Source organism: Mycotypha africana, assembly GCF_025528875.1.
Source record: "Mycotypha africana strain NRRL 2978 chromosome Unknown BDF20scaffold_4, whole genome shotgun sequence".
Taxonomy (NCBI): Eukaryota; Fungi; Mucoromycota; class Mucoromycetes; order Mucorales; family Mycotyphaceae; genus Mycotypha; species Mycotypha africana.
In genome coordinates this window covers 1,663,181-1,688,685 of record NW_026515728.1, presented here as the reverse complement: position 1 = coordinate 1,688,685, position 25,505 = coordinate 1,663,181, and the positions used below count along the sequence as shown (strand labels likewise).

At 38.7% G+C, this 25,505-nt stretch overlaps 14 protein-coding genes across 14 annotated transcripts; 7 read left to right on the top strand and 7 right to left on the bottom strand.

Moving 5' to 3' along the window:
- Positions 1-1,068: 1,068 nt before the first annotated feature.
- Positions 1,069-2,508, bottom strand: BDF20DRAFT_905803 (nicotinate phosphoribosyltransferase; the record flags this gene model as incomplete). Its single annotated transcript, XM_053083208.1, has 3 exons — positions 1,069-1,619; positions 1,722-2,225; positions 2,304-2,508. 3 exons carry the CDS (start codon positions 2,506-2,508, stop codon positions 1,069-1,071), a joined length of 1,260 nt encoding a protein of 419 aa, XP_052937472.1.
- A 1,674-nt stretch (positions 2,509-4,182) lies between these two features.
- On the bottom strand, positions 4,183-4,961 carry BDF20DRAFT_818089 (HotDog domain-containing protein; the record flags this gene model as incomplete). The annotated part of the gene is made up of 3 exons (XM_053077321.1): positions 4,183-4,401; positions 4,476-4,545; positions 4,636-4,961. The coding sequence occupies 3 exons, from the start codon at positions 4,959-4,961 to the stop codon at positions 4,183-4,185; spliced, it is 615 nt and encodes a 204-aa protein (XP_052937471.1).
- A 153-nt stretch (positions 4,962-5,114) lies between these two features.
- On the bottom strand, positions 5,115-6,692 carry BDF20DRAFT_459170 (WD40-repeat-containing domain protein). Its single transcript, XM_053075499.1, has 5 exons — positions 6,550-6,692; positions 6,332-6,479; positions 6,155-6,251; positions 5,453-6,084; positions 5,115-5,372 (listed from the first exon to the last, which is right to left on the bottom strand). Exons 2-5 carry the CDS (start codon positions 6,359-6,361, stop codon positions 5,268-5,270), a joined length of 864 nt encoding a protein of 287 aa, XP_052937470.1. The 5' UTR covers positions 6,362-6,479; positions 6,550-6,692; the 3' UTR covers positions 5,115-5,267.
- Positions 6,520-7,314, bottom strand: BDF20DRAFT_817417 (uncharacterized protein; the record flags this gene model as incomplete). The annotated part of the gene is made up of 3 exons (XM_053077254.1): positions 6,520-6,890; positions 6,972-7,081; positions 7,193-7,314. The coding sequence occupies 3 exons, from the start codon at positions 7,312-7,314 to the stop codon at positions 6,520-6,522; spliced, it is 603 nt and encodes a 200-aa protein (XP_052937469.1).
- Positions 7,315-10,425: 3,111 nt separating this feature from the next.
- BDF20DRAFT_459031 (signal recognition particle receptor, beta subunit) lies at positions 10,426-11,169 on the top strand. Its single transcript, XM_053075498.1, has 2 exons — positions 10,426-10,762; positions 10,839-11,169. Exons 1-2 carry the CDS (start codon positions 10,515-10,517, stop codon positions 11,035-11,037), a joined length of 447 nt encoding a protein of 148 aa, XP_052937468.1. The 5' UTR covers positions 10,426-10,514; the 3' UTR covers positions 11,038-11,169.
- Positions 11,170-11,498: 329 nt separating this feature from the next.
- Positions 11,499-13,073, top strand: BDF20DRAFT_1000239 (uncharacterized protein; the record flags this gene model as incomplete). Its single annotated transcript, XM_053074588.1, has 3 exons — positions 11,499-12,659; positions 12,724-12,812; positions 12,923-13,073. The coding sequence occupies 3 exons, from the start codon at positions 11,499-11,501 to the stop codon at positions 13,071-13,073; spliced, it is 1,401 nt and encodes a 466-aa protein (XP_052937467.1).
- A 176-nt stretch (positions 13,074-13,249) lies between these two features.
- BDF20DRAFT_817926 (uncharacterized protein) lies at positions 13,250-14,231 on the bottom strand (the record flags this gene model as incomplete). The annotated part of the gene is made up of 2 exons (XM_053077303.1): positions 13,250-13,716; positions 13,790-14,231. The coding sequence occupies 2 exons, from the start codon at positions 14,229-14,231 to the stop codon at positions 13,250-13,252; spliced, it is 909 nt and encodes a 302-aa protein (XP_052937466.1).
- A 532-nt stretch (positions 14,232-14,763) lies between these two features.
- BDF20DRAFT_818248 (Arp2/3 complex, 34 kd subunit p34-Arc-domain-containing protein) lies at positions 14,764-16,077 on the top strand (the record flags this gene model as incomplete). Its single annotated transcript, XM_053077338.1, has 5 exons — positions 14,764-14,825; positions 14,956-15,200; positions 15,292-15,548; positions 15,638-15,773; positions 15,845-16,077. The coding sequence occupies 5 exons, from the start codon at positions 14,764-14,766 to the stop codon at positions 16,075-16,077; spliced, it is 933 nt and encodes a 310-aa protein (XP_052937465.1).
- Positions 16,078-16,324: 247 nt separating this feature from the next.
- BDF20DRAFT_818311 (transcription factor IIB) lies at positions 16,325-17,237 on the top strand (the record flags this gene model as incomplete). Its single annotated transcript, XM_053077349.1, has 4 exons — positions 16,325-16,345; positions 16,408-16,439; positions 16,550-16,590; positions 16,675-17,237. 4 exons carry the CDS (start codon positions 16,325-16,327, stop codon positions 17,235-17,237), a joined length of 657 nt encoding a protein of 218 aa, XP_052937464.1.
- Positions 17,238-17,271: 34 nt separating this feature from the next.
- On the bottom strand, positions 17,272-17,880 carry BDF20DRAFT_817403 (nucleoside diphosphate kinase; the record flags this gene model as incomplete). Its single annotated transcript, XM_053077252.1, has 2 exons — positions 17,272-17,348; positions 17,451-17,880. The coding sequence occupies 2 exons, from the start codon at positions 17,878-17,880 to the stop codon at positions 17,272-17,274; spliced, it is 507 nt and encodes a 168-aa protein (XP_052937463.1).
- Positions 17,881-18,409: 529 nt separating this feature from the next.
- Positions 18,410-19,176, top strand: BDF20DRAFT_817528 (ubiquinone biosynthesis protein COQ7-domain-containing protein; the record flags this gene model as incomplete). The annotated part of the gene is made up of 2 exons (XM_053077267.1): positions 18,410-18,931; positions 19,030-19,176. 2 exons carry the CDS (start codon positions 18,410-18,412, stop codon positions 19,174-19,176), a joined length of 669 nt encoding a protein of 222 aa, XP_052937462.1.
- A 472-nt stretch (positions 19,177-19,648) lies between these two features.
- BDF20DRAFT_905797 (phosphoribosyltransferase-like protein) lies at positions 19,649-21,234 on the top strand (the record flags this gene model as incomplete). The annotated part of the gene is made up of 3 exons (XM_053083207.1): positions 19,649-20,050; positions 20,300-20,506; positions 20,665-21,234. 3 exons carry the CDS (start codon positions 19,649-19,651, stop codon positions 21,232-21,234), a joined length of 1,179 nt encoding a protein of 392 aa, XP_052937461.1.
- Positions 21,235-21,578: 344 nt separating this feature from the next.
- Positions 21,579-23,766, bottom strand: BDF20DRAFT_458882 (WD40-repeat-containing domain protein). The gene is made up of 5 exons (XM_053075497.1): positions 23,416-23,766; positions 23,217-23,279; positions 22,999-23,135; positions 22,169-22,903; positions 21,579-22,061 (listed from the first exon to the last, which is right to left on the bottom strand). The coding sequence occupies exons 1-5, from the start codon at positions 23,700-23,702 to the stop codon at positions 21,775-21,777; spliced, it is 1,509 nt and encodes a 502-aa protein (XP_052937460.1). The 5' UTR covers positions 23,703-23,766; the 3' UTR covers positions 21,579-21,774.
- A 1,009-nt stretch (positions 23,767-24,775) lies between these two features.
- Positions 24,776-25,138, top strand: BDF20DRAFT_834873 (uncharacterized protein; the record flags this gene model as incomplete). The annotated part of the gene is made up of 1 exon (XM_053078777.1): positions 24,776-25,138. One exon carries the CDS (start codon positions 24,776-24,778, stop codon positions 25,136-25,138), a length of 363 nt encoding a protein of 120 aa, XP_052937459.1.
- Positions 25,139-25,505: the final 367 nt, after the last annotated feature.

The following is a 25,505-nucleotide window of genomic DNA, read 5'->3' as shown; positions in this document are numbered from 1 at the left end:
TACAGACGCATGTTGACAGGCTGTTATCGTGCATGCCATGTGTTTAACACTCATACCACATGACGTTGCCCATAACCCATGTAGTTTGGCATACTCTATGGACGCGGAGATAACAAAAGCATCGTGCGGCGCAAACAACCATCACCACTTCACACACACATACACAGGTATGTTACTCTGAAAAAAAGTTTGCATTCATTCAATAGAATAGTTGGGTTCTCTAGCTGCGACTTTATCTGGTTTCCTCTTTTTGCTGATAACTTACTGTTTTGTAAATTCAGGAACAGCCTAAACAAGCCGACAATGACGAGAAACAGAGAAAGCACAGCCAACCTCGACAAGGTCTCGAGTCTAGAATGTTTGACCTCTAAATCGACACTATTACTTCTTTTTCGCATGGTGACTATCAAAACTGGCCATGATTGCTTACCCAACAAATAGACAGACAAGAGAAACGCGTTTGACTGTACGTATTTAACCATTCCTATGTACAAAAGAAAGGCATGCTTAATGGCGTTAAAAAAGGAGCCCAACGATTGGACCCCATCCTTTTTTCCATGTTTAATGAGGGTTGAACTTGCGGCTATTTTGTATTTTATTTTTACGAGCAAAACCGGTTTCATGATGAGAAGCGCCATTGTCATTTGCAAAGTCTACCTTTGGACCCTATCATGCCTGACGCAACCGCCTTCTTGCGATGCCAAAGATCGCCCTATCGTCTGTACTGGAGAAGAGTCCTTTCATGGATGACTGTTCACTTCACCAAGGCTATGGAAAGTGATCTAAAAGGAAAAGAACCCAAAGAGAATATATTTTCTAAGCGACTGAGAGCCCTATAACTCAGCTGACACGATGAATCAAAGAAAGCCACCATAGTAACCCGCTTGGACAGTTTAGTTGTTTATTCAATAAAGAGTAAATATATAAAAGGGAAATAGTTGACATGTTCAGGTGGAGGAGGAAAGCGGACATGATCAAAGAGGCTCATCAAGGAAGAACCCATGACGATTCGTTTATAGCCCTTGCCAGTCTTTTCGCTATTGGCCCCTACTTTATCGAACCCTCTTGTTAGATAGCAATACCTAATTCCTTTTTAAAAGCTGCGATGGTAGCAGCATCTGCACTATGCTTCAGAGCATCATCACTCAACTTGATGACGCGTTTTCCATTACACTCCTTCAATTTGATGACAATATTCAAAGCTTTACTCTTCACACTCTTATCACTGGCTTTGTGGAAATCATTCGTAAGTGAAGTGCCGATACCAAAGGTGACATTGATATTGGCTTTTTGGGCTTCGTCATAGAGCTGAATGGCTTTTTCGGCATTTAGAGAGTCGGAGAAAATCAGCATTTTGGTCTTGGGATCAATACCCAATGATGTGTAGTGATCCACCATTTTATACATGAAATCAAAGGGACTGCCCGAATCATGGCGCACGCCACCGTATTTGCTGGCGAGACCCTTGTCGAAATCCTTGAGGAAGACATCCGTGGTGAAAGTGTCGGTAAGAGCATAACATAGATTACCGTGAAAAACATCGTGCCAAATAGTAAGTGCTTTATGATTGGCATGTTCTAGGCCTTCCAAAGCAGAAATGCCCATAAAGAATTCATGAGCTACAATGGGTTGTTGGATAGTAAAAAAAAAAAAAAAAAAAAGTCAATTTCAAACTCTCGAAAAAGAGTCTCCATGAAAGGGTAGATGATTCTTTGTTTTACCTACTGTGCCAATGACTGCCGTGTTGTACTTCATGGCAAGATACACATTACTTGTACCCGACACATTTCCTTTTTTCTTATCTTTCAATTCCTTTTGCACCTCTTTATTTGTCTTTACAAGTGTATCCATCACCAAATCGTGTGTTTTGAAATCACGTCGTCTACGCGTACCAAATTCTGAAAACACACAGCCATGTTCTACCAAAGCTCTTGTCTTCTTTTCAGCATTCTCTACTTGCCCATCGTAATTCCAATCGCGATCGGTAAACTTGAAATAAGCTTCAGATATCAGAGCCAAGAGAGGCACCTCATATAGAATAGTTTCATGCCATTGACCTATCACTTCCAATTCCATATCACAAGTGGCTTCGTCAAACTTTGTCCTGACCTGCTCACGTGGTCTGAAGCGAAATTTGGATAAATAATCGATATAGTCTTGATCGAAAAACGTTAATTTTGACATGTATTCACGTTCAGCTTCCGTCAGTCGAAGGTTCTCCATATCTACTCGTTATTGGGAATGTGAGTTTCTTTCTCGCTTCCATCCTTTCCTTTTTTTTTTCTAACAGGGCTCTATTTTACCATTGATTTGCTTTGTCAGCCAATTGTAAGCTTCTGCGTTCAATCGAAGCTCCTTTTCACGATTGGTAAATTGATATACGACAGGAATATCTCGTTTATATTGCTTCAACACTGCATATTGCATGGTGAATTTGTAGAGATCATTATCCAAAATAGACCTCAATGATTCATGTTGTTGTTGTTGTTGTTGTTGTTGTTCCGACATAATAGAATACCGACTTGCAAAGGAATCAAATTATATGAAAGATAATAAAGGAAAAAAAAAAAAGGGAAAAAACCAAAAAAAAAAAAAGAGAGACCTTTACAGATTTAAAAAAACGGGATCATTTTGCTTTCAAATAAACAAGTATGTGACCGGTTAAAACGACGTGAAAAAAAGAAATTAGAAGAGGATGATGCATAAATGATATACGCTCATATTAAACAGATTCTTATCCAATGATTTCTAAGAAGCTGACATAAGATTAATCTAAAAGAACAATAAACCTTAAAAAATATAAAAAACGACAAGCTAAATCTGTGCAAATCAAGGTAAGATATTCTGCTAACAATGAAAAAGAGAAGAATATTATCAAACAAAATAGTTTTACAGAAAAAAACAATAAGGCCTGTACGCTCTTTCATTCGCACCACATGGCTTTTTGAACGAACGGTTTGTGGTACCCCAATCTTTGTACCTCTCTTTCTGATCAAAATGATGACACTTGTTTGCTGTTGTAATTCTGGTTGTATGAGGATACGTTGCTCTTTGCTTGCTCGCTGCTGAGATATAAATTAACGTGCTCGATTCGAGACATACATCCTAACGACGTCATGTACGGGAACCCATTATTCTATGATCAAGGGCATCGCGTTATGTTTGCACTGTATAACGAGCGTCCCTTTTAAGCATAAGTTCCCGATCGACACCCTTCTCTTATCATTCACTCTGGACGGGCTTTTACAGAGCCGCCGCCGCCGCCGCCCCCACGAGGAAAGAGCTCCGATGCGATCTATCACAATCTTTTTTTTTTTTTTTTTTTTTTTTTTTTTTTTCCTCCTCTGAATACCTACTCAATCAGGAATTTTATAAGCGATTTGCCGGCTTTGTAAAGCCAATAGAAATGCCTCATTATAGGTAGCATTCTTCATATGTTGGAGGGTGACGGTATGGCTATGCCCTTTTTGACTGCTGTGTCCTTACCATTCAGCAGAGTATCCCTCAGTTATCAACAGAAAAGAAAGGTGAAAGGCGAGATACAAAAGATAAGAAGAATATTGACATCGTATTTGGCTGGATAGGTGTTGCCTTTGATGAATGAATGGCCAAAAAGCCAACTTGATTCATAATTTGTCTTGGCACCGCAACCAAGAGAATGACAAAAAACAACAAACCAATGATGAGTACTAAACTGCTTAACAAAAGCAGCCAAACAGACGTGCTTCCATCCAGAGACTGCTTCAATAAGATAGAAATACCTTATGAGTTGAGAGGAACCCAGGAAGGGCATTTTGACCAATCTAGTATGAAATAGGCATAGTTTAATAATGTCTGATCATCCAGTAACACGTAAAGACTTTGCCCCATTCATGAAATCGATCAATGCACCCTACTTCGTGTGCTCTCCAAAAGTCGTAATGCCTATTACATAAGCAGTATCTTGAATGTCAAACCCTTCATTGTGTGTGTAACAGCAGCCACAACGCCATTGAACTATCCTAAAAGGGGGTTTGTCTATGTCTAATAAGTTTTATTGTGTTTGAAAGGAAACGTTGTCGGTTGCGAGTCTATCTGACTCATTTCTCAAAAATAGGTGTTCTATGATAAGTAGAAGACCAAACGACTAAGCTAGTGGGCCAATCCAATCGTGTATCCTCTATCCCATTCATAGTCGAAACATCAGTTGCTGCGAGGGCCCATGTACAGTGCAGTCGCTTCAGTAAGAAGAACAGGACTAGCGTCGGTTGTTTCAATCCAAGCCTTTCCCCACGCTTTTCGGCCTTCTGTTCTTTCAAATTCACCTCGAATGACAACCCATTGATTAGACACGATAGGCTTCCGATAGTTGACATTCAGGTTCGCTGTGAATCCTGTGCGAGTAGGCAGATGAGGAATAGTCTACAGGGCTGACATTTAAGTATGGATCATACTATTTGCTCTTAAAAGTAGTTGTTATTCCTCTATTACTTTACCACATAGGCTAACATTTCATCAAGCAAGGTAGCCGCCAAACCCCCATGGATAATACCATCATGCCCACATCTTTTTGATGAAAAATTCAAGAGTTAATCTACATGAAATCTGTGTGTGTGTACGTGTCCTATGGATGAAATTGGTACCAGTATAACTTACAGATTAGGCCCCAAATGAGCTATCATCACGCACTTGGTTTTATCTTTATTATAAAATTTGAGAGGTCGTCGTTCAATGAGATGAGGTTGCCTTAAACTGGTAGCTGTGAGAGAATGAGATTTGGCTGATTCACTCAAGTGGTCATAAGCAACTATCTCTTCCCAATCATCCGATTCACGCAAACTCTGTACAAGATCAAGAGAGGCTTCTTCATCCGCTAATAGCGACGACGCATGGTTACTGTCCTCTTTAGCAATCACTTTTACATTATTATTATTATTATGGCTTGGTGGAATGGGTTCAAATGTCGTATCTAGGACTGTCATATGAAGAATCAGTTGTAATTGTGTCTATGGCAAAAAAAAATTAGAAAGGTATATTGATGTAACTACAGCAATGAATGATGGGAAGAAAAAAGACAAAAAAGTAAAAAGGTGTCAGGAATAGACAACCTCCTGTTGCTTTAAATAATGAAAAGATTTACAGAAAAAAATGGAACCAAAGTTGCTAACCACACTGTACAACATCATATGGATGGGTCACCAATGGCAAGCTATTTGCTGTCATTAAAATATGCTTGTAACGTAATGAATGTGCAAAGGAAAGGTATATGCTGAATCAGCTGTGGGAGTTTAATTCCATTTGCTACCCTTTCCTTCAAAGTCAATTCGACACAGACCAGCTGCACCGCCCGTAGCAAGAAAAGCTGATGTAGATCGATTGGGATTCCAAGCAGCCTTTATAGAATCAGTGATGGAAAGTGTCTTGAGTTATGACTTACTCACACACCTTGTGCAACTAAACGTGCCATGCTTACCTTATGAATAGACATGAGCGATTTGCCGTATTGGTTATACGCTGGAGAAGCTCGCAGTTCATCCAAATTATGATAACCTATGCCATCGATATATCGAAGTTCGTCGGTCTCTTCATCGTAATGCAATTTATAGACTGATTTTTGCACAACACTAAGCTTTTTCTTTTTGTTCATAAACATATTGTTCGATCTGACCCAGCCCAAAGCCGATACCACGGCGAAATGGCCGTGGTGGGGCGAGACGCACATTTCCCAAACAAATCCTTGTACGAGACCGTATTTGAATCCAACTTGCGTGTTGTCTTTAGCAAAGCCTTCTCCTCTGCAATGGCCGTCGCTATCGATGTGAAACAAAATATGCGAATGATGACTCCATGCTGTCCCACAGACAAGCCCTCTGCTTCGAAACATTGTTTTCGTAAAGAATGGATCAAGGGTATCAAATACCAACACTTGACCGTCATAGCCCCCCATGAATATTTTAGTGGGGTCGTGATAACCATTCCAGTTGAGCGAGCGGATACATGAATCCATACAACAAAGCGATAGCATCAAGAAAAGTTTCGATTTCGTGATATCATTACCATTGGGACGTCTCAAGGCCCTTTCTACGTTCCAAATACTAAGGTGACCTATTAAAAAAAAGTGACTGTCAGTTACAACCATTCAGTAGGAGAGAACGTTTTTGTTTGGTTTTGTTACCGTTGCCATGCCCAACAGCAAGTTTTTTATGTCCTCCCCAGGATAAGCAAGTGGCGGACGTATTCAAAAGTCCCAATGTACATCGTGCTGCCTTTATCTTTACTGTAGAAACGAAAACTAAGCTTTCCATCTTCCTCGTTCAACCCCCTATCCTTCCATGACCTTTTTCTAACTTACAATAAATGGTTTTCGTTGTGTCTTGATCATCTTTGGAGCACATGTTTTCCCTCACTGCATTCGGTTGTGGTACTACTACAATTCGAACTGTGCCGTCTCCGCACACCAACGATAGTATACCTAGTTTAGGTATGTCCTCCGTCATTGTCTAAGTAAAAAACTGTCAGTTTCACGGACCCCTTTCACAACTATTCTGTCTTTATATTGATCCTCTTTACATTTTCATCCTCAAAGACACCATAAGGACACCATCGCAAATCACAAATAACACCAAAATCATGCAGCAAACACATGTCCAACCTTGCCCTTTCAGGAGCTTGCTTCGTGGATAGTTTTAATCTCCATAGTTGAATGGCGTTCTTATACGTGCCAGTAGGCTGAATTGTGTTGAGACCGAAATGTTCTTGATCTGTTGTTCCTCGCAATCCTGCTACTGCCAGGTACTGAATGGATGATGTTTTATCGTCTTTGTCGGCAGGACCTTTAGGTACAAAGTCTAAACCCCAAATGCTTCCGCCTGTATTTAATAAATGTCCCTTCCTCAGTTCAAAGTAGTCATCTGTAATCCCAGCATATGATTAGTTTGTACGATTTTTGTTCAGGAACCGTATTTATGATAAAGCACAGATAGAGAACTTACCTAGCAGAACGGAATCAAATCGAGACAAGGGGACTTCTTTTCTGTTCTCTTGTAGGCCAATGGTTACTTTTCGTTTCGTAGTTGTATCTGGTAAATAAGGAGCTGCTTCACTACGATGTGCGTAGAGAAGAAAAGAAATAGACGTTGAAAGCGTCAACCATCAAAAGGCGTTTCATAGCGTTTCGTTGTACTTTGGACTGAGACGCGAACACACGATTTACCTTTCATCGATGATTTCCCATTCATCATTTTGAACGCGGATATTCTCGTAAACTGTTTGTTCATATATATCTGTCGTATCGATAAGGTAATCAGCATCAGGACCTTCGTAATCCATGTCCATGCCTTCAACATCCGGCATTCCAAGCTCGAAGTCACCTCCTCTAGCCATGGTTGAAGCTACTGACGGGTGATCGATGAGTGAGAAAAGAAGAAATGAGTTTCCAAAATTGATATGTGGGAAGGAGTCTAAAAATGTGAAAATGATAAGAAAAAAGGGGGGCCAACGCACATGACTGATCTCCACATTTTACAGCATGAAATATGTACAGTCTATATTGCCTTATTCGGCAATCTAGGATTCTTCAACGTCTTTATTCACGCTGTTTTCATTACTCGCTTCAGCTTGAAAAAAAAACCAGGATAATCAAACTTCTTATTAATATTGACATCGATAACCACTTCGTCGCTTACGAAAAGTGAGCATTTTCCTAACAACGGTATCACTACAACATCGCGGTTAAGGCGAAGACACATCGTAAGTATAGTAGCATCCTCAAAGGACAGCATTGCCATCTTCTTCCTCAACAAAGAGAAAGTCAACTTGAAAAACATCTGCTTATGCACACCACAGTTGGGAAGGCTAGAAACAATAGTTTGAATTGTGAAGGATTCCTTCAAGTAAATAGTAACCGTAAATCTCATCCATTTTATTTTCAATAAAAAAGAATACAGGCATTCTATCATTGATTCTGTTCGTGTCTACGGCAGAGTCTATACCAGTATTACCACCTCCAAAACTAAAACCAACGCCCGTAGCAACAGTAAGAGTTTTCATGCATGGGGAAGGAGGATCATACTAAAACTGTCAGAATATTTGGCTATAAAATAATTTTACACAGACAAAAACTTATTACTTGGCAACTAAAATAGTATCAATAGCGAAAACTCAGCAATAAGTCTTTCTATTTCTTTAGTTACAAAGCAGAACGATGCGACCCGATTAACTTTGTTTGTCCTTATTACTGATTTAATAAATTAAGAACTGCTGCGACGGTGATGACAAGCGATATGGAACTAAGTGTCATTAATTGTCAGTACTTTTTTTTTTTTTTGGAATAGAATCAGGTTTGACTTTCATTGACAATAGAAGCAAAATGATGGGAGTATGTTATAAAGCTGTTACCATAAAAAAAAACGGCAATTGTTTTTTTTATGATGTTGATGCTAGTTATATTCAGTAAGAGATGAAACAAAGCAAGCGATTGAAGAAGAAAAAAAAAAGTATTTACATAGTATCTAGTTTGAAAAAGTTGATGATTAGTTTAGGCTTCTTTTTGAACAGACAGAAAAATAGTAGAAGGCTCTTATCATTGCAACATTAACTTTCTCTGATTTTACGTATTTAACGTGTCAGTTCTACTTTGTAGTAAACCGACAAGTGACAATGATTCCTTTCCTTTTGATGTATTAACTATTTATGGTTTGAAGGAATGAATTCATTAAATATGTTCCTTCAATAACGAATACATACGAGGGAGCAATGGATATAATATCAAATATTACAGTATTTTATGACCTAGGTCACTGCCTTCCCATCAATCAAATACTCAATGATTGAAAACAATCTTTTAAACCTTGTAAGACTTGTGCAAAATCAATTCAGAAGAGGCAACGTCGCGCCTGGATACAGAGAAGCCGATGGCAAATGTAATTTGTTCGTTACGAACGAATGTCTTTTATTGCTGTAAAGCCAGTACTTATATTATTGCTTCTTATTGATTTTTCAATAATCTGCTCATTTTGCTTCAAGACCTGTTTAACCATTAATGAGGAGAAAATGATCGAACATATAAAACGTTTGCCTGAAAATATGTTGCGTACAATGAAAGCTGGCAGATGATGAAAAGGAATAAAAGAAACTACAAAAGCCTGGGGGCAGGAAGCAAGAAAATCAACACTAGCGCTCACGACGGTCAAGACTTTCTCTTGATTCATTTACATTTTATTCCTTTTGATTCGACTCTTTATCTCAATCGCTTCAATGGCTCTGCGGCTCTTGCTACTCATCCAGACTCGATGCTGCTGTTGATGGCCTGCTGATGCTGATGATGAAGGCAATGCTGCCGATGGAGATGTTGCTCTTGCTGCTTGGTGCTGTTCCTATAGCAATACTTAGACTGAAAAATAATTTGTCGCTACTCCTTATGCCTTTCATCTTTTTTGAATGTAATATACAGATAAAAATGAACTACTCACACCAATTAATCATATCAACCATTTTATTGTAAAGTTTAGCAAGTTTTACATCTGTAGTAGGCTTTCATTCCCTTTCAAAGCTCTTTCCCTTTTGCATTTGTCTGTATCTATTTTCTTGTTACTATAGCAACATGAAAAGATGATAAGGAAGAATCATTCTCATCACTTTTTTCCCAAAGATATGGCCATACATTGTTACATCCAAAGACTTTATCGTCTCGACGACAGAATGAACCTGATAAAAGCTTCCCTCGAGTTTTGGATACGCCTTTCAAAACAATGCTAGTAGGTTTTGTCTTTCTAATTTATATGAATAGTAACCGACATGGCAACTACATTGAGAATTTTAGTCCTCGAAAATGAAAAGCGAGCTGCTATAAGGATATGTCAATCATTAGAATGGCTTAATCCTGTCCTATTCGGTTTCCTTAACAAAGAACTTAAGCAGTAAATAGATGATAAAATAGCAAGTTCAAAATTCGACATCTGCATTAAATTACCGCTTGTACCCACAATTTGAATTGCCTCAGCACCTTTTCACGTATAGAAATCTTATTTCTTTTTTAACCTTTTCATTTAAATAACAATGGACAATGACAAACTGATAACAGCTGCCATAGCAGTTGCTATACTTCTGTTAGTAACAGGTAGAGGAAACAGTGTTGATAGTCATCTAAATGAGGTTTAAGTCTTGTTATGCTCAACAACCTTGAATCTAGTTGTTGGACTTACATTCTTCACCAAAAAGCAAAGCAAAAATACATTGCTACTACTCGGTACAACAGGCGCTGGCAAGACCGCTTTGTATATTTCAGTAAGGCAGATCAACTCCAACGCGACGTTCACAGCTCCATTTAATAATCAATCATCTACTTTTGACGATTAGTTAAAGAATGGGAAAAAACACCCAACTGTCTCATCGATGAAGGAAAATGAAGGACAAATTACCATCAACAACAAGGTACAGGCGACGTGTGAAAAATAAATGCAATATGTTTTTGCTCTCGTTCAAAGATTTTATAACATGCTATTCTTTCTTTTCTCCAGAAATTCGACCTTGTAGACATGCCAGGACACGATCGTGTTCGGTACCGATATCTTGACTTTTTACCTGTTACACGCTGCATCATTTATGTGATTGATAGTACAACCGTAAATCGACAAATACGGCCTGTTGCTGAATATTTATACGACATACTGGCTAAGCCAAAAGTGCAAAAGCAACGTATACCTATTTTAATTGCTTGCAATAAATCAGATATGATTACAGCATTACCTGTCGAGAAAATCAAGACATTATTAGAAGCAGAAATGTGAGTTGTGACAGTATGCACGAGTCAGATGCGTAACTAAAGAGTAACATGAGTTTATACACTGCCGTAATTTTAGGAATCGTTTACGTGCAACACGTACAGCAAGAGTGGAGCAACAGCAAGCAGATGTGGATGATGAAGAGGAACAAGAAGCTTATCTGGGGTATGAAGGAGAGAATTTCAAATTCGATCACGTGGATAATACAGTTGATTTCGAATCATGTTCAGTTGAAAAACAGGAACTGGACAATATCAAAGATTGGATTATGCAATAAGAAAGTTTTTTACATGTGTATAACAGCAGTATTTTTGATAATAAAAAAGATCAAGTATGCCCATCGTCGAAAAGCGATCATTATCAGACAGGCATTCAACTATTTCTGAGCGGAGTTTGTGGTGGAGTTTCTTTGTTGGTTCATGTACAAAAAAATTGCTCCAGTATGCATTCATTCTATGGTAAATTATTGTAATGGTACTAAGGTTTTGAATGGGAAGACAAACTATTTGTAATGCCGAAATAATATTCTTCATATATGGCTTGAATGACATGCCTAGTTGTATGTAAGCCTTCAAAGTCTTTGTATGAGGCAACAGGAGCCGAATCTTAAAACTCCACCTTTATTAGTTTTGTAAACACATGGTTTTATATGTCAAAGATAAAACAATCAATTGTGCTTTTATAAAACATCTTTTCCTTTTCGTTCTTTTTCCTCATCCACTGCGCACAATAAACACTATGTCTTCAGAATCTTTTTTATACAGTTTACCTACTTTGGAAGATATATTGAATAGAAAGACTTTGCCGCCAGTTTGCTTGTATAATTTCTACATTGTGATGAGGGACAAATTTGAATTGGATGATTTATTAGACTTTTATCTCGATGTGAAGCATCATGAAGTATTATGGCGTCGATATGCAAAGTCTTTATTGAAAGAACAAGCAGCAGTGCCGCAAATGGCAGATCAAACTCTAAAAAGACAAAAGAAAAATAATGCAATCATTCCCGTTGGTATGCTAAAGAGCACGAGTCATTTTAGCAACCATCATCATCCAGAGCAACAATATCCTTTCACAAATGAAATGGAGCGCTCTGCTTCAGCATCAACATCCGAATTAAGCAGCTTACTGAGCGACAGCGGCACTACTTATTACTCGCTGAAAAATAGTGAAGCCGATCAGAGATTGAGTGAAGGACTGCAGTACACCAAACCATCCCTATTATTTACAGAACAACAACAATATAACGAAGATGATCAACCTATCACTAAATACCTTGATATTACAGCTTGTGTAAGCGACGATATTTCCTTTATAAATACCCCCTTAGCGACTCAGCAGCAACAGCGACTATACCATCACCAGCAAAATATGAATCAGATATCGCAACCTATGATAAACTCCATTGAAAATAATCGTGGATCTGTTTTTCAGCATTTTTTACCAAACAACAGCAGTATGACGACCATGAAAAGATTCGCTGACGATGACAATGTTATTTCGACAAATAAAAACTATCGCCACCAAGCAACTTTATTAGAACAATTATCCGCTTCCACTGAGCGCATAGTACTTACTTATTTCTTGAATGGGAGCGAGAAGAATTTAAACGATATTCTTCCTACCTACATCCGAGCAAATGTTATTGAGCGATATGTTCATCCGAACGGTAAAATACGAATTGATCCTATGTTGTTTGCTGATGCAAAATACGCCGCCTTTTTGTATATGGAAAGATGGGCATACCCTTCATTTATGCGATTGAAAGTCTGGGGAAACATCACTGATAGGCAGCGATATTACCGCCTAGTGTTTGGCATCATTTGTCTTACAATAGGCTTATCAATGTCGTTTAGCTTCATTTTTCTGGGATACTCTCCATGGGGAAAGCGTTTCTGGGTAAGGCGAAAAGAAGTACTTTATCCTTTGAGCTTACTTATTCAACCTTTTTTTTTTGGAACAGATACTTTTACCGTTTCTGTTTGCTATTTACCAATTACTTGTATTTATAACACGACTGGATCCTCTTTTGGCCATCGTATTCAATCTTAGGTAAGCCTCCACGTTACCTGGTAGAGGAGGAGCAACTAAACAAACAGAAAAAGAGCGTGCCTACAATTTATTGACTGTACACATTACATCTTTTATAACCCCTTTCACAGCGAGACAACAGTATTTCATTTCAATAAAATATCACAGCCACAGGTCAAAAGTATTTTACATGCAAGAGCAATCTGGTTACTGCTTTTTAGCAGCGTCATATCTGTGGTGCTTACTATCATCTTTTGCGCTATACCACCTCAACGACTATAAAAAGCCAATGATGCGCTTGATGAATTAGTTATCTATTCCAAAGGAAATTATTTGTACCTTATTAATAATAAAATCATACATACAACATCTACCGAAAAAAAAGGGGATGGAAACGCAAGCTTATCCTTTGACCTCCAAAAAAACCAAAAAAATAAACTAGCGAGTCAGGTATCTAATTAGAGCTTGCTTATTTCACAGCTTCTAGATTGCAATGATGTCTCCATCTCATTGGCTGCTATTGTTGGAAATGAAATCTCTTTCAATGCTGTCAACATCTTTTTCCGCACATCGTTGGCCAGTTTATCCACAGCTGCCGAATGGTCAGGTATTTCCTTCGTATCAATAGCCGGTAACACTCGAATTTTCACTTTGCCATGTCCAAAATATTTCTTCTCGGCATCATAGATATGTTTGTAGTTTGCCATAACAATGGGAATGATAGGCACTTTGGCTTGCGTGGCCATGTAAAATGCCCCTTTTTTAAACGGTAATAGAGCTACTTCTTGTCCACCACTCCTTGTTCCTTCAGGAAAAATCCAAACACCTGTTTGTTTTTGATGAATATCTGCTGCTGCCTTTTTAGCGGTATGTACGGCGTTCGTTCGGTTGGCACGGTCCAGAAAAATGGCATTCGTCAAACTCACTATAGAGTAGAGATTTAGGTTTTAGCTTATGAACTGCCCCATTTATGCAAGCAATTGTAAATGGTGGCATACAAAATTGTCCTAAAAATGGATAGTGCTTGGCTTCTTTTTTCGCAGCAATCGATATTCGTTTCGGCATACAGGCACCCATAAGTAGCAAGTCTATCATTGTTTGGTGGTTGCAAACGTAGATGGCCAGCTGGCCGTCCCGAGCATAGTTCTTTTTATCTTTCTCAGCAACGACGCCTTCGACATCTAATAGATGTTTATTAAGAAAATGCAGGAGTTTTGCTGCACTCCAAAGGATGAGATGTTGCTTGCCTATCAAAGGAAAAGTGAGAGAAGCGAGCATGCCGTACACACAAGTAATACCGATATTGATAAGGAACACAGCGACTCGATAGTAATAGCTGCCTCGTCTTTTAAAGATCAAGGACTGAAAGGCAACAGGGAATATAAGTGCAAGAAACCATAGCGGTGGAATTTTGAGCCTTTTTGCTTTTGATATGAGCATCAGCATTTTATTGATAACATTGGTAACAGCATCACTGTTACCCCTCTTTGTCAGTGCTACCAATCATAAAAAGATGAGTCACTTTAAACCGATGGATCTCTATTTGACTTCTTTGTTAAAAAGGTACCTGACCAACATGCCATTTTAATACTCGGGTAAGGGAAGGGAAAGAAGAAAAGCTTGTCAAAATGAATTCTATATGAAGGAGAAATATGCTGATTTGCAAGTGTTTATTCTATGGTTGCACGTGAATCAAAAAAATGGAGAATGAGCCTGAAAACTTCATTGTTGTGCCACTCTAATTCACCACAGTAAGGTACCAAGTGACGTCTTGAACAAAGTAACCAATTTTGGGTGGGGCACTAAAAGAAAGAAAGAAAAAAAGAGAGTAAAGGTCTCAGAGCCTTAGAAGACTTGCAATCTGTTGATGGTGTGGCGGAGATTCAAAACACTGCTAATTAACTTTTTCATGCCAAGCTGTTGTTGTTTGTCTCTTAGTTGCTCTTATAGTCCCCTCTTTATATACGCAAGAATGATTTTGTTAGATTATCACAACGTTATTATCAAGAATACCCTCGAGTCCAGAATTAAAGAGTAATTATTTTTTGAAAAGAATAAAACACTTGTCAACAGGAAGACATGAGATAGAGATGATGTTCAAACTCGAAAGAATCTGACACGATGTTCCTTTTCTCTTTCTCTCTCTGTTTTGAAACTTGCGCAGAGGCAAATCAGACGCCATTGAAGTGAGAGTAGCCGATTTCGACGGTGTCAGTTATCACATCTCCACACCTGAAAGTAAATCTGTTGTTCACATTTCATTAGGCTGGGCCTGTTCAAAAGAGTTATTCAACTATGGTGCTCAAGAAATTTTGCAACGTGAATATGGCGACTTATTGGCCCCCACACCCGAAGAAGGCTATGATGTAACATTGATTATTGATTTAGAGAAAGTACCCTCTGAAGCTGGTAAAGTATTTTATTGCCATATAGTTGTAGAAGTAAACCAACAATCATACATCCTCTCTGATAGTCATTTTTTTTTTTTTTTTTCTTTTAGAGGCCCAGGATGATATTATAAGAAAAATCTCCATGTTAAAGCGTAATTTATTGGCTGCACCCTTCGAAAGAGCTTTCGCAGAGCAAGAACAATGTGAAAAAGAGGAAAAGACAGAATCCAATTCTGAATTAATGGCTGTTCATTATCGTGAAGAGGAAGCCATTTACGTCAAATCTAGCTTTGATCGTGTTACGGTTGTTTTCAGTACAACTTTCAAAGATGAAACTGACAAGATCTTTGGCAAGGTCTTTTTACAGGTATGATGGAGAAAAAGATAGATGGCATGTGCTATACCAACAAAGACATTGATAAATACATGTCTACGAAATGTATGGAATCATTATAGGAATTTGTCGATGCCCGTCGCCGTGTACCTGCTTTACAAAACGCACCACAGGTTTTATATTCCATCCGTGAACCACCCATGGAGCTTCGTAATTTGGATTTGAAGGACAGTGACAACATCAGTTATGTTACCTTTGGTAAGCTTAGGATTGTAGAGAAATGAGGTTAAAAACGGGTATTGATACATTTACACTTTGCTTGCCATTAGTGCTTTTCCCTAACCATTTTGCTAGGGGTGATGCACGTGAAGAAACCATCTCACGTATACAAATCTTCCGTGATTATCTTCATTATCATATCAAATGTTCGAAAGCGTATATGCATACACGTATGAGAGCTCGTGTTCGTGATTTCCTAAAAGTATTAAATAGAGCTAAGCCAGAGAATCAGAATGTGGAAAAGAAGACTGCGAGTGGAAGAACCTTTGTTCGCCGAGCTTAGAACATGATTGCATTTGGTACTTTTTTCTTTCATCCTCTTTATGCCTGTCTATATCTAAAATAATAAAGTGTATGTTGAAATCAACATAATATTTTGGCGCGATCAAGTAAATTGGGTTGAGATAGGTGTGCTCGCATAAATTCTTTGAGCCGACTCCTTCTGAGTCAAAATTCTTCAACACAAGCAGCCGTTGGCGATGGAGAGATCCTCACATCAGTTTTAACTTAACATATTCACCAGTTTTGTTATGTTTCGAAATACCTTTCAAGTGAGTATTTGAAAAAGTTGAGCAGTCTATACATTGACCCTATCAACTTACATTGCAACAAGTCAGGTTTTTTATCTATATTATACAGTTTAGGGTAAACTGAAAAGATGATGATTCAAACTTTCTCGATCATGCGAACTCGATTTTGAGAAAGAATAACATTTTATCCATTCTTTCTTTATCTTATATCACTGCCTCCTATAGCACCGAGCCTTTACAGTTATGGTCATGCCAAACACCAGACGGTTCAACATCTTCTGCAATGGCCCGATCGGCAGCCGTAAACAAAGACGATCATGAAGAAGACATGGAAGAAAACGAACAGATAGCTCATATAAGCCTTGTGGCCGATGATCTGATCAGTTCCACTGTTATTGAGCTTTTATCACCGAATCTTTCCAATACCTATATCACCTGCCCAGCTCAGTCTAATACAACGCTCGGCATCAAACTTCCTTATCTCGTCTTTGTCATTAAAAACTTGCAAAAATATTTCTCGTTTGAAGTCGAAGTGGAAGATGACAAAAAGGAAGTGAGACGATTCAGAGCTTCAAACTATCAAATCACAACGCGAGTAAAACCATATATAACGACGATGCCCATGCGACTCGATCCTGGTTGGAATCAAATGGTGCTAAACTTTAGCGATTTAGTGAAGAAGGCTTATGGAACAAACTACAGTGAGACGAGACGAGTGACAATACATGCCAACTGTAGAATACGACGGGTGTATTTTACAGATAGATTATATCAAGAGGATGAGTTACCAGCTGAGTTCAAGCTCTTTTTACCGGTGAGAAATATACTTTATATACATGATAGGCTGAAGTTGACCCTTCTTATTCAAAAGCTAATCTTATCAAATCCCTCTGGAAACTTATTTACAATCTAGATCGATAAGAATTAAAAGGATCAGCAATATGAAGTTATGATGCCGTTGAAGATGAAGTAAAAAGTTCAGGGAAAAAGAATGCAATTTCACTTTTAGCAGATTCATCAGAGTCTAACAAAAACCAAAAAAAAAAAAAGTAAATGCTTATGGATTCAACTTTTTTCATTTGGAGATAGAGTTTTTTTTCAATGAGGACGCAGAATAAAAACTTACCTGAGCCATGAAATGAGTTTCTGGTATCTGTTAAGCCATACAAGGCTCTCAATGTGTTTGGTTTGTGTATTCTTGCTTTGACAGGATGAGTTGGACCTATCAGTTGTCTCCATTCTTTTATCACATTGTTCGTTTTAGGAGAAGTCAGAATCATGGCTTGAAAAGGCCCACTTGTCATATATCCACATAAACGATGATAAAAAAACTTTTGCTGATGCTCCTGATAAAACTGTCCTGCTTCTTTTTCAGTCCATAAGACTCGCTTCTCGTGCACAATCTCCATGTTGTTTTTTCGTATGGCTTCTTTCACTTTATCGATCAATAACGGATTGGCGCAAATATCTGGTTTTAGCAAGGCTAGCGTGATTTGTTGACGCTTATGCAATATAGATCTTGTAGAATGGGTGACATTTTGCCCCACTGCGTTCATTGTCATTAATTATTGTAGAAGGGGGGGGTATCCTGTACTGAATAATTGATTATTGAAGAAAGGATGGAAAGATGAATACAAATGCCCTGTTGCATGGGGATTAAATGAATTCTAATGAAACTCCGTTCTATGTCGACTGTGAAGACAACAGGTAGAGCAGTCAAAACTACATGAAAGTGCGTTTAAAAGAACGCCTTATTGAATGCTAAATGATGTGTTGGAATATAGTTTGCATCTTTTCATTATATACAAAAGTTACAGTTCCTTTCAGAGATAGAATCTTTTTCTATTCCGCTTATACACGATTTTCTAGTATGGCAAAATCACGCTACTTTTTTTTTATATGCAGCTGTTGATGACTTCCTTTTTGCGGGGGGTTTTCCTTTTTTTCTGGTTTTATCAGTACTCTCCATTGATACCTTCACTACAGTACTTTTTGAGTTATCTTATACAGGCATACGCACATTAAATAATGTTTGCTATTCGACGAGTAGGTCCTTCGATGCTCACCAAGGCATCTTCAAGCGTTATGGTTAAACGTACTTTGGCCACGCAAATACCTCCACTTAACAACAACAACAACAGCAGCAGCAGCAGCAGCAGCAGTGCCAACAATAACACTACGCACAGTGCACCACTACCCAACCATCGGGAGCTTACTGATGAAGAAAAGGAATTCATCGCGCCTATGATTCGTGTTGATCAATCAGGTGAAGTAGGCGCTTACTACATTTATAAAGGTCAAATCGCCGTTCTTGGCCACGATCCAAAGCTACGTCCTCTTCTCGAAATGATGTGGGATCAAGAGCGTGGTCATTTAGAATTATTTAGTGGTTTAATCAGTGAACATCGAGTCCGACCTAGTTTGTTGCGACCTCTTTGGGAAGTAGCAGGATTTGCGGTAGGAGCAGGTACAGCTTTATTAGGAAAGGAGGCGGCGATGGCGTGTACAGAAGCGGTAGAAACTGTCATTGGCGATCACTATAACGATCAATTGCGAGAGTTACAAGCTATTCGTAACCCAAATGAGCAAATTAAATATCTGTGCAAGGTAAAGACCAAAAATAAAAAGAGGAGGACTTAGTCGGCATATAAAATACATATAATGGACTGTTTACGAAAACTGACTGAATGTTGAATGGGAAATAGACTGTAGCCAAGTGTAGAGATGAAGAATTGGAACATCATGATATTGCCGTCGATCATGATGCGCGTCAAGCACCTCTTCATAGCTTACTGAGTGCAGTCATCAAACAAGGTTGCAAGACTGCTATTTGGGTTGCCTCTCGCGTTTAGAGCATGTCCATACTATATCATCTTCCATACCTATTGGATATTATACACACTTGCATTAAATGTTGAGCATTTCAAACTAAAAAGATAGAAAGCTCATAATAATCAATCCTTTGTACAATGGCTATTTCAAACGAAGAATCTGGTTTTTTTTTTTCTTTTTTTTTTTTTTTTTTTTTTTTGGTTTCTTTGTTTGTTGTGATGACCTGTCAAAATAAACATCAAACTCACAAACCTGCTTTATGCATGGCGCACAAACTCAATGATTTATTCATTATGATTGGTTAACCGATCTAGCATAGATGAAATCATCTCTTTCCCTTCCCCATCATCTAAATTTCCTTAAAATTTGTGTGAAATTTTTTTTTTCCTTTGCTTTTTTTTTTTTTTTGTTGTTTTCCAATAGTTTGTGTACTTAAGCATTAGACAGCTTCACTTCATAGACACGACTTTGCTCTCGTTAAAGTTTTAAATAATGAGAAGACCTGTTGTGTTGAGTGGATCGTCCCACCCAAAGCTTGCTCAAGAAATATGCGATCGTCTTGGTGTCGATGTAGGGAAATCACGTTTGTCTAAATTCAGCAATAATGAAACCAGTGTTGAACTATACGAATCTGTCCGTGAGCAAGACGTTTTTATTATCCAATCTGGCTGTGGACATGTCAACGATAACTTTTTTGAGCTTTGCATCATGATTCAGGCGTGCAAAACAGCGTCCGCTCGTAAAGTGATTGCGGTATTACCTTTTTTCCCTTACTCAAGACAGCCAGATGCACCATTCAAACGATCAGGTGCCCCTTTTATTCGGGCACCGCCAATGACAGTACCTTCTACGCCTAGAAATGTATCTGTTCCCTCTACACCCAAAAATGAAACAGTGACATGGGATCATCAACAAGCTATCGAGTCCCAGCATAATCCTTTTGCTTCTTTGCAACAACAACAACAACAACAGAATCATCCTCATTTCCAACAACCTGCTGTACCCAACGCGACCTTTAGTCGGTTGGCAGGCAGTGATCTGGATACCATGGGGCAACAGATTACATTGGGACAAAAGGCAGCACAAAATAACAGCAACGCTATAGCGAGCAATCAAGTCAACTTACTACAACAGAAACTAAAGCAACAGCAGCAGAAACAACAACAGCAACAACAACAACAACAACAACAACAACAGCAGCAGCAGCAACAGTCGATGTCCAACTCAAATAATAACAACAATAGTGATGGTTATAAACAATGGGTTGCAAGATCAGGTACCTTGATTGCTGACTTATTAAGTTGTGCTGGTGCTGATCATATTATTACGATGGATCTTCATGATGCGCAAGTAAAGTATTTACATTTTATTGTGAGAGGAAAGGGCAGGGTAGGGTAGTGTCATGTAGGTGAAGGAAAGGGCAGGGTTGGGGAAAAGAAAAGGTGGGCTACCCACCCCAATGTACGCTTATTTCATAAAAACTAATGCCTGGTATTGTTGAACCTTAGTTTCAAGGCTTTTTTGATTGTCCTGTGGATAATCTATCTTCGTTACCCTCTATGGCAAAATATATTTATCGCAACATACCCAATTATCAAGAAGCCGTCATTGTTTCCCCAGATGCAGGTGGCGCCAAACGTGCCACTTCCATTGCAGAGAAACTTCATATGGACTTTGCGCTCATTCACAAAGAACGTCGACGACCTGACAAGCCTCAAAAGCACGATCTCATGCTGGTTGGCGACGTACGTGATAAAGTATGTATCTTGATCGATGATATTGCCGATACCTCCTTTACGATCACCAAGGCTGCCAAGCTATTGCATGAAAACGGCGCGACAAAGATTTATGCTCTGATAACGCATGCTATTCTCTCAGGAGATGCTGTGGAGCGTATTCAACAGAGTTATCTGGATCATGTCATTGTGAGTGATTCGGTGCCTCAAGAAGAACATTTGAGAAGAAGCTCCAAGTTTAGAGTGTTGCCTGTTGCTCCTTTGTTTGCAGAAGCGATCAGACGAATTCATTTCGGTGAAAGTGTGAGCGTTTTATTTGATTCCAAATATGAATTATCTTAGAAGATTGTAATCAAAAAGTTATTTGTTTTGTTAATGGGAATAAAGTGTAGTTTTTCTTTTTATTCTGACCCCACACATACGCACACTCTTTGTCATCATGCATTTCTTGGGGAGCCCCCTCTTATTCGGAAAAAAGTCGGTCTTTGTAGCAATAGAGTGAATTGCTTTATGCTTGTTGTACTCAATAGAGAGTTCATCAGCAGCGAACTACCTTGATCACTTTTTATATATCCTTAAAGCATAGGCTTTTCGGTCATGCCTACTGAGGGCCAATTTCTCCATGGATGCTTTATGCACCATGAAAAAACTTCAAGTTCAATGCAACCGGAATCAGTATATATCAAACTCTATTGTTCTCTGGCGAATGCTCTCGAAATACTTTTATTGTCATTTCAAAGTAGGCTCCTTGTCGGACGAATTGTTGGACCAGCAATAAATTTGATTTCGAAAAGCAAACGGGAGAGAGGGTATACATGTATCCATATATAATATGTACAATTTGTTTTGGAAAGGAAAAAGTAGGCAATAAGTTCAAAAATATCAAACAGTGCTGATCTCTTGATGTTGCGTTAGTGTCTCCATTTCCTCCACCAAGGTCGTGGGAGCATCGTAAGTATACCATTCATATTGGCCGGGAAGCTTCCATACTTTTAGACTATTATCGATAACACTGTCATCGTGCGTCAGCATCTTTTTATCATTATCCTTATCGTCGTCGTCATCCATATCATCATCATCACTGCTATCGGGTATTTTGAACTTTCGTTGCCCTGAACAAGTTGCTACCACGGGGTAGACAGGGTTGAAACTCGTTCCTGACAAGATGTCTATTCAACAAATTCATTTTTTTTTTTTCAGGGTTAGACTAGACCTATCCGTCGAATACTAGCGAGGAAAAAAAAAATTAAAAAATAAAAAGACCATGCGATTTTACCATGGTGAGCTATAAACGATGACACGAGTCTTTGCTTTGATTCCTCTATTTCTGTTTCCCTAGCTGTAGCCATTGCACTACCGTCTTCTGCCGTCGTGTGTGGTGTTGCCGTTGTCACATCATAGACCAACAGTTGTCCTTTGTCGTCACCGGTCAACAAATACTTGCCGGACACATCTAGATCAAACTGTATTCTCTGATTTGTTTTTCCTGGTCGAGGCAATTCATACAGTACGTTTGCCGAATCTCTGATATCCCAGCACAGGATACTATTGGCGTGTCGTGACGCTGAAAACAGATAATATCCGTCTCTCGCAAACTTGACTTGGGTGACGCCTGTGCCTTCGAACCCCACCAATTTCAAACAAAGCTCGTTATTATGGGTATCGTAAATGCCGATCGATTGACTGTAGGAACCGGCGGCGTAAAGAGAATCGACAGGACTGAAATCTAGACAGGAGATCAAGCCTTTCTGTCCCTTCTTGGCTTTCTTTCGCGTCGTAATGGTGGGATGCTTGAAACGGTCGCCCGTGTAGGCGTCAAAGATATCAATCATGTTTTCATAGCCGCAATAGATCTTTGTCCCGTCGGGGTTGAAGGTGATGACGTTGGGGCCGATGAAGCGTTCACAATGGTCAATCACGCTGTAACTGGACTGCACTGTACCTGTATTCATGTCCCAGAGTTGTACAGGATGGTCCTTGACAGACGTCAAAAAGCAGCATGTAGATGGGTCTAACAAGGGAGGGGAAGAGAAAGGGGTTTAGAGTCAACCCAAGCACAAAGTAAGTACAAAAATAGCGTGGCTATATGTCTCTTTTCTTCCTTACCTTGTGAATTCATCAGTGGATACCAGGCAAAATCATAAACCGATTCACCTTCTCTTATACCCATCAGAGGTTCCATCATGAACGTTCCTGAGTCTTGGATGGTACGGTCTTCTGTTGACTCGTATGCATTGGAAGGTCTATCATAGAAACGTCAACAGCAAAAAATTGAGCACACTTTTTCCCAAGCCATTGACTAAAATACCAACATGATTATTTACAATTGAAATAGTCGTATCACGTCATCTGCAGAGTTTGACAGTAAATAATTTCCATCCGGCGACCTATAACCAAAAAGGCAGTGATAAGGTGTTAATCATTTGTTTGTATTGAGTTTCGTGCTGACCATGAACACAATGAACTGGTTTTGTCTTTTTATAAATGATCGATCTGGATGATGGGAGGATGATTTCAATTTACCATTTAACGTTGCGGAAGAAATTGTTATGGTGCGGTTGTCGATCTATATCCATCGTTTGTTGAATTACTGACCGATCCTTTCTTAAACTGTTCTGAATAGTGTCATTGTAGCGATCTTTTGTCGAACTGAGGAGGGAAGGTTGGACTGATTGGAAGTCGGGTATAAAGACACTGTAGGTTGTTGTATTGATTGTTTCTGAAAGGGCATTGGATGTTATTACTGTAGTAGCACTTGATGTTTGATCTGCTGTGTCGGTTATTTCCAATGGCTCTTCCGTCTCAGTCATTCTACAAAAAAAGAATAAAAAAATAAATACAGTTTGGAGAAAGGCCTGCACAATTATACACACCGCCGCTCATCTACCCTTTAAGAAAAAGCTGGCTTTTTTTTTTTTTTTAATTGTTCTTTGGCATTTCCAAATAAGGTAATTTTTTTTGATAGGCTACGACCATTGTCAGCATATGAGTTTGTTTTTTAATTGGAGACAAGGAACACGGACATTCGTAGGCAAGTACAGTTTATTTCTTATCAATTTTAAACAACTTGATAAGATTTTGTCATATCTCAGCCACAAACATAATGCCAGTATACATTGGCCTACACTACTTTGTTCTGTTCCCCTTTCGCTTACATTTTGTCTCAATCACATCGAATATACAATCCACGAAGGTTCAGAAAAAGGAAAATTCAAATCCGCGGGTGAGTTTCTCTTCTCCATCCTTAGAGCCAAACAGGATACTTACAACAAATGCGCTAAAGACAAAGCTTATGACATCAATTTGTTTGTTACTTTTTGGGAAAAGCCCTGAGAACACTTTCTATGCTTTCGTTGTGTAACAAATCACTTTACGTGTAACCTTCCTCTATTCTGCATGAATAAAAGAGAAAGATTCTTCTTTTGCTGGACAGTTGAAGCAAAAAGAAGGGCTTTTTCAGTCTTTACTTTAACAAAAACGTCCTATGTACAAGTGAGCTATTTTGCTGAAACAGCCTCATGACACAACAGATACGAAATTGCTTTCTTAAAACAAAAAAGTACCCTTTTTAATAGAAAAGATGAGTCTGCGTTGACGGAAAACGACAATTTTTCTGTCACATTTTTTGCTGTCATTCGTCTCAACAACGTTTTTAAAAAAAGAAGGTCGGCATAGAAGAAAAAGTTTAAAAAAGGAAATATTATCTTTCTACAGTTTCTGTTTTTAGAGCAGAGGATTTTGAAGGGGGGAAAACATTATATAAAGGACATTCTTCTCTTTTCCACCTTTTTTTTTTTTTCTCAGATATTTCTATTTCTTCTTCAACACCTATTTATTACCCGAACAGTCACTTACTCATTCAGTCTCGTAAAGAACAGTAATAATGCTTCGTTCCGCGATCACTTTACTTTTTGCCGTGGTATGTGTTGGCTTGGTTTCTGCTGCTGTTGCACCTATGCGTAGACCTCGTCAATTCAGAATGACTATTTATTCCGAACCTAATCATCAAGGTCAAGTTCAATATATCAAGGCGACCAACGGTGCTATGACGCCCTGTTGGAACCTGACCAACACGGACGTTGGTTCGTATGAAATGAACGATCCTTTCGTCAACGTCACTTTCTATCAATCTGTTAATTGCAACGGCACTGTTATTGCTACGTATCCTCATCATGAAAAGGGCGAAACCACACAAAACCGCGTTATGATTGAGGCCGCTTCTGTATCCGTCGTCAAGGTGGATTAAACCCTGATTACAAAAAGTATGATTTAGAACACTGTGTAAATAATTTCTCCTTTATCCCTTTGTTATGTATGAAAAATTACCATTCTATGATTCCCCTTCCCTAAATTATTTGAAAAATGAACGAGGTAACGTGATTAAATTTGAATCACGTGGATAAATAGATCCTTATCGATAGTAGATTTGACACCTTGACATCAGAGTGACATTGTCACCCTCTTTTTTTTACGTATTATAAAAACTTGATTCGATCTCTCCAATGATACAGGAACGTTCACCATGTGTATCGCAAAGTTGGTTTCCTCCAACAGCGTTAAACACTAACGATACGTAGCCTGAGCGGACCGATAAAATAGACAGCATAGAAAAG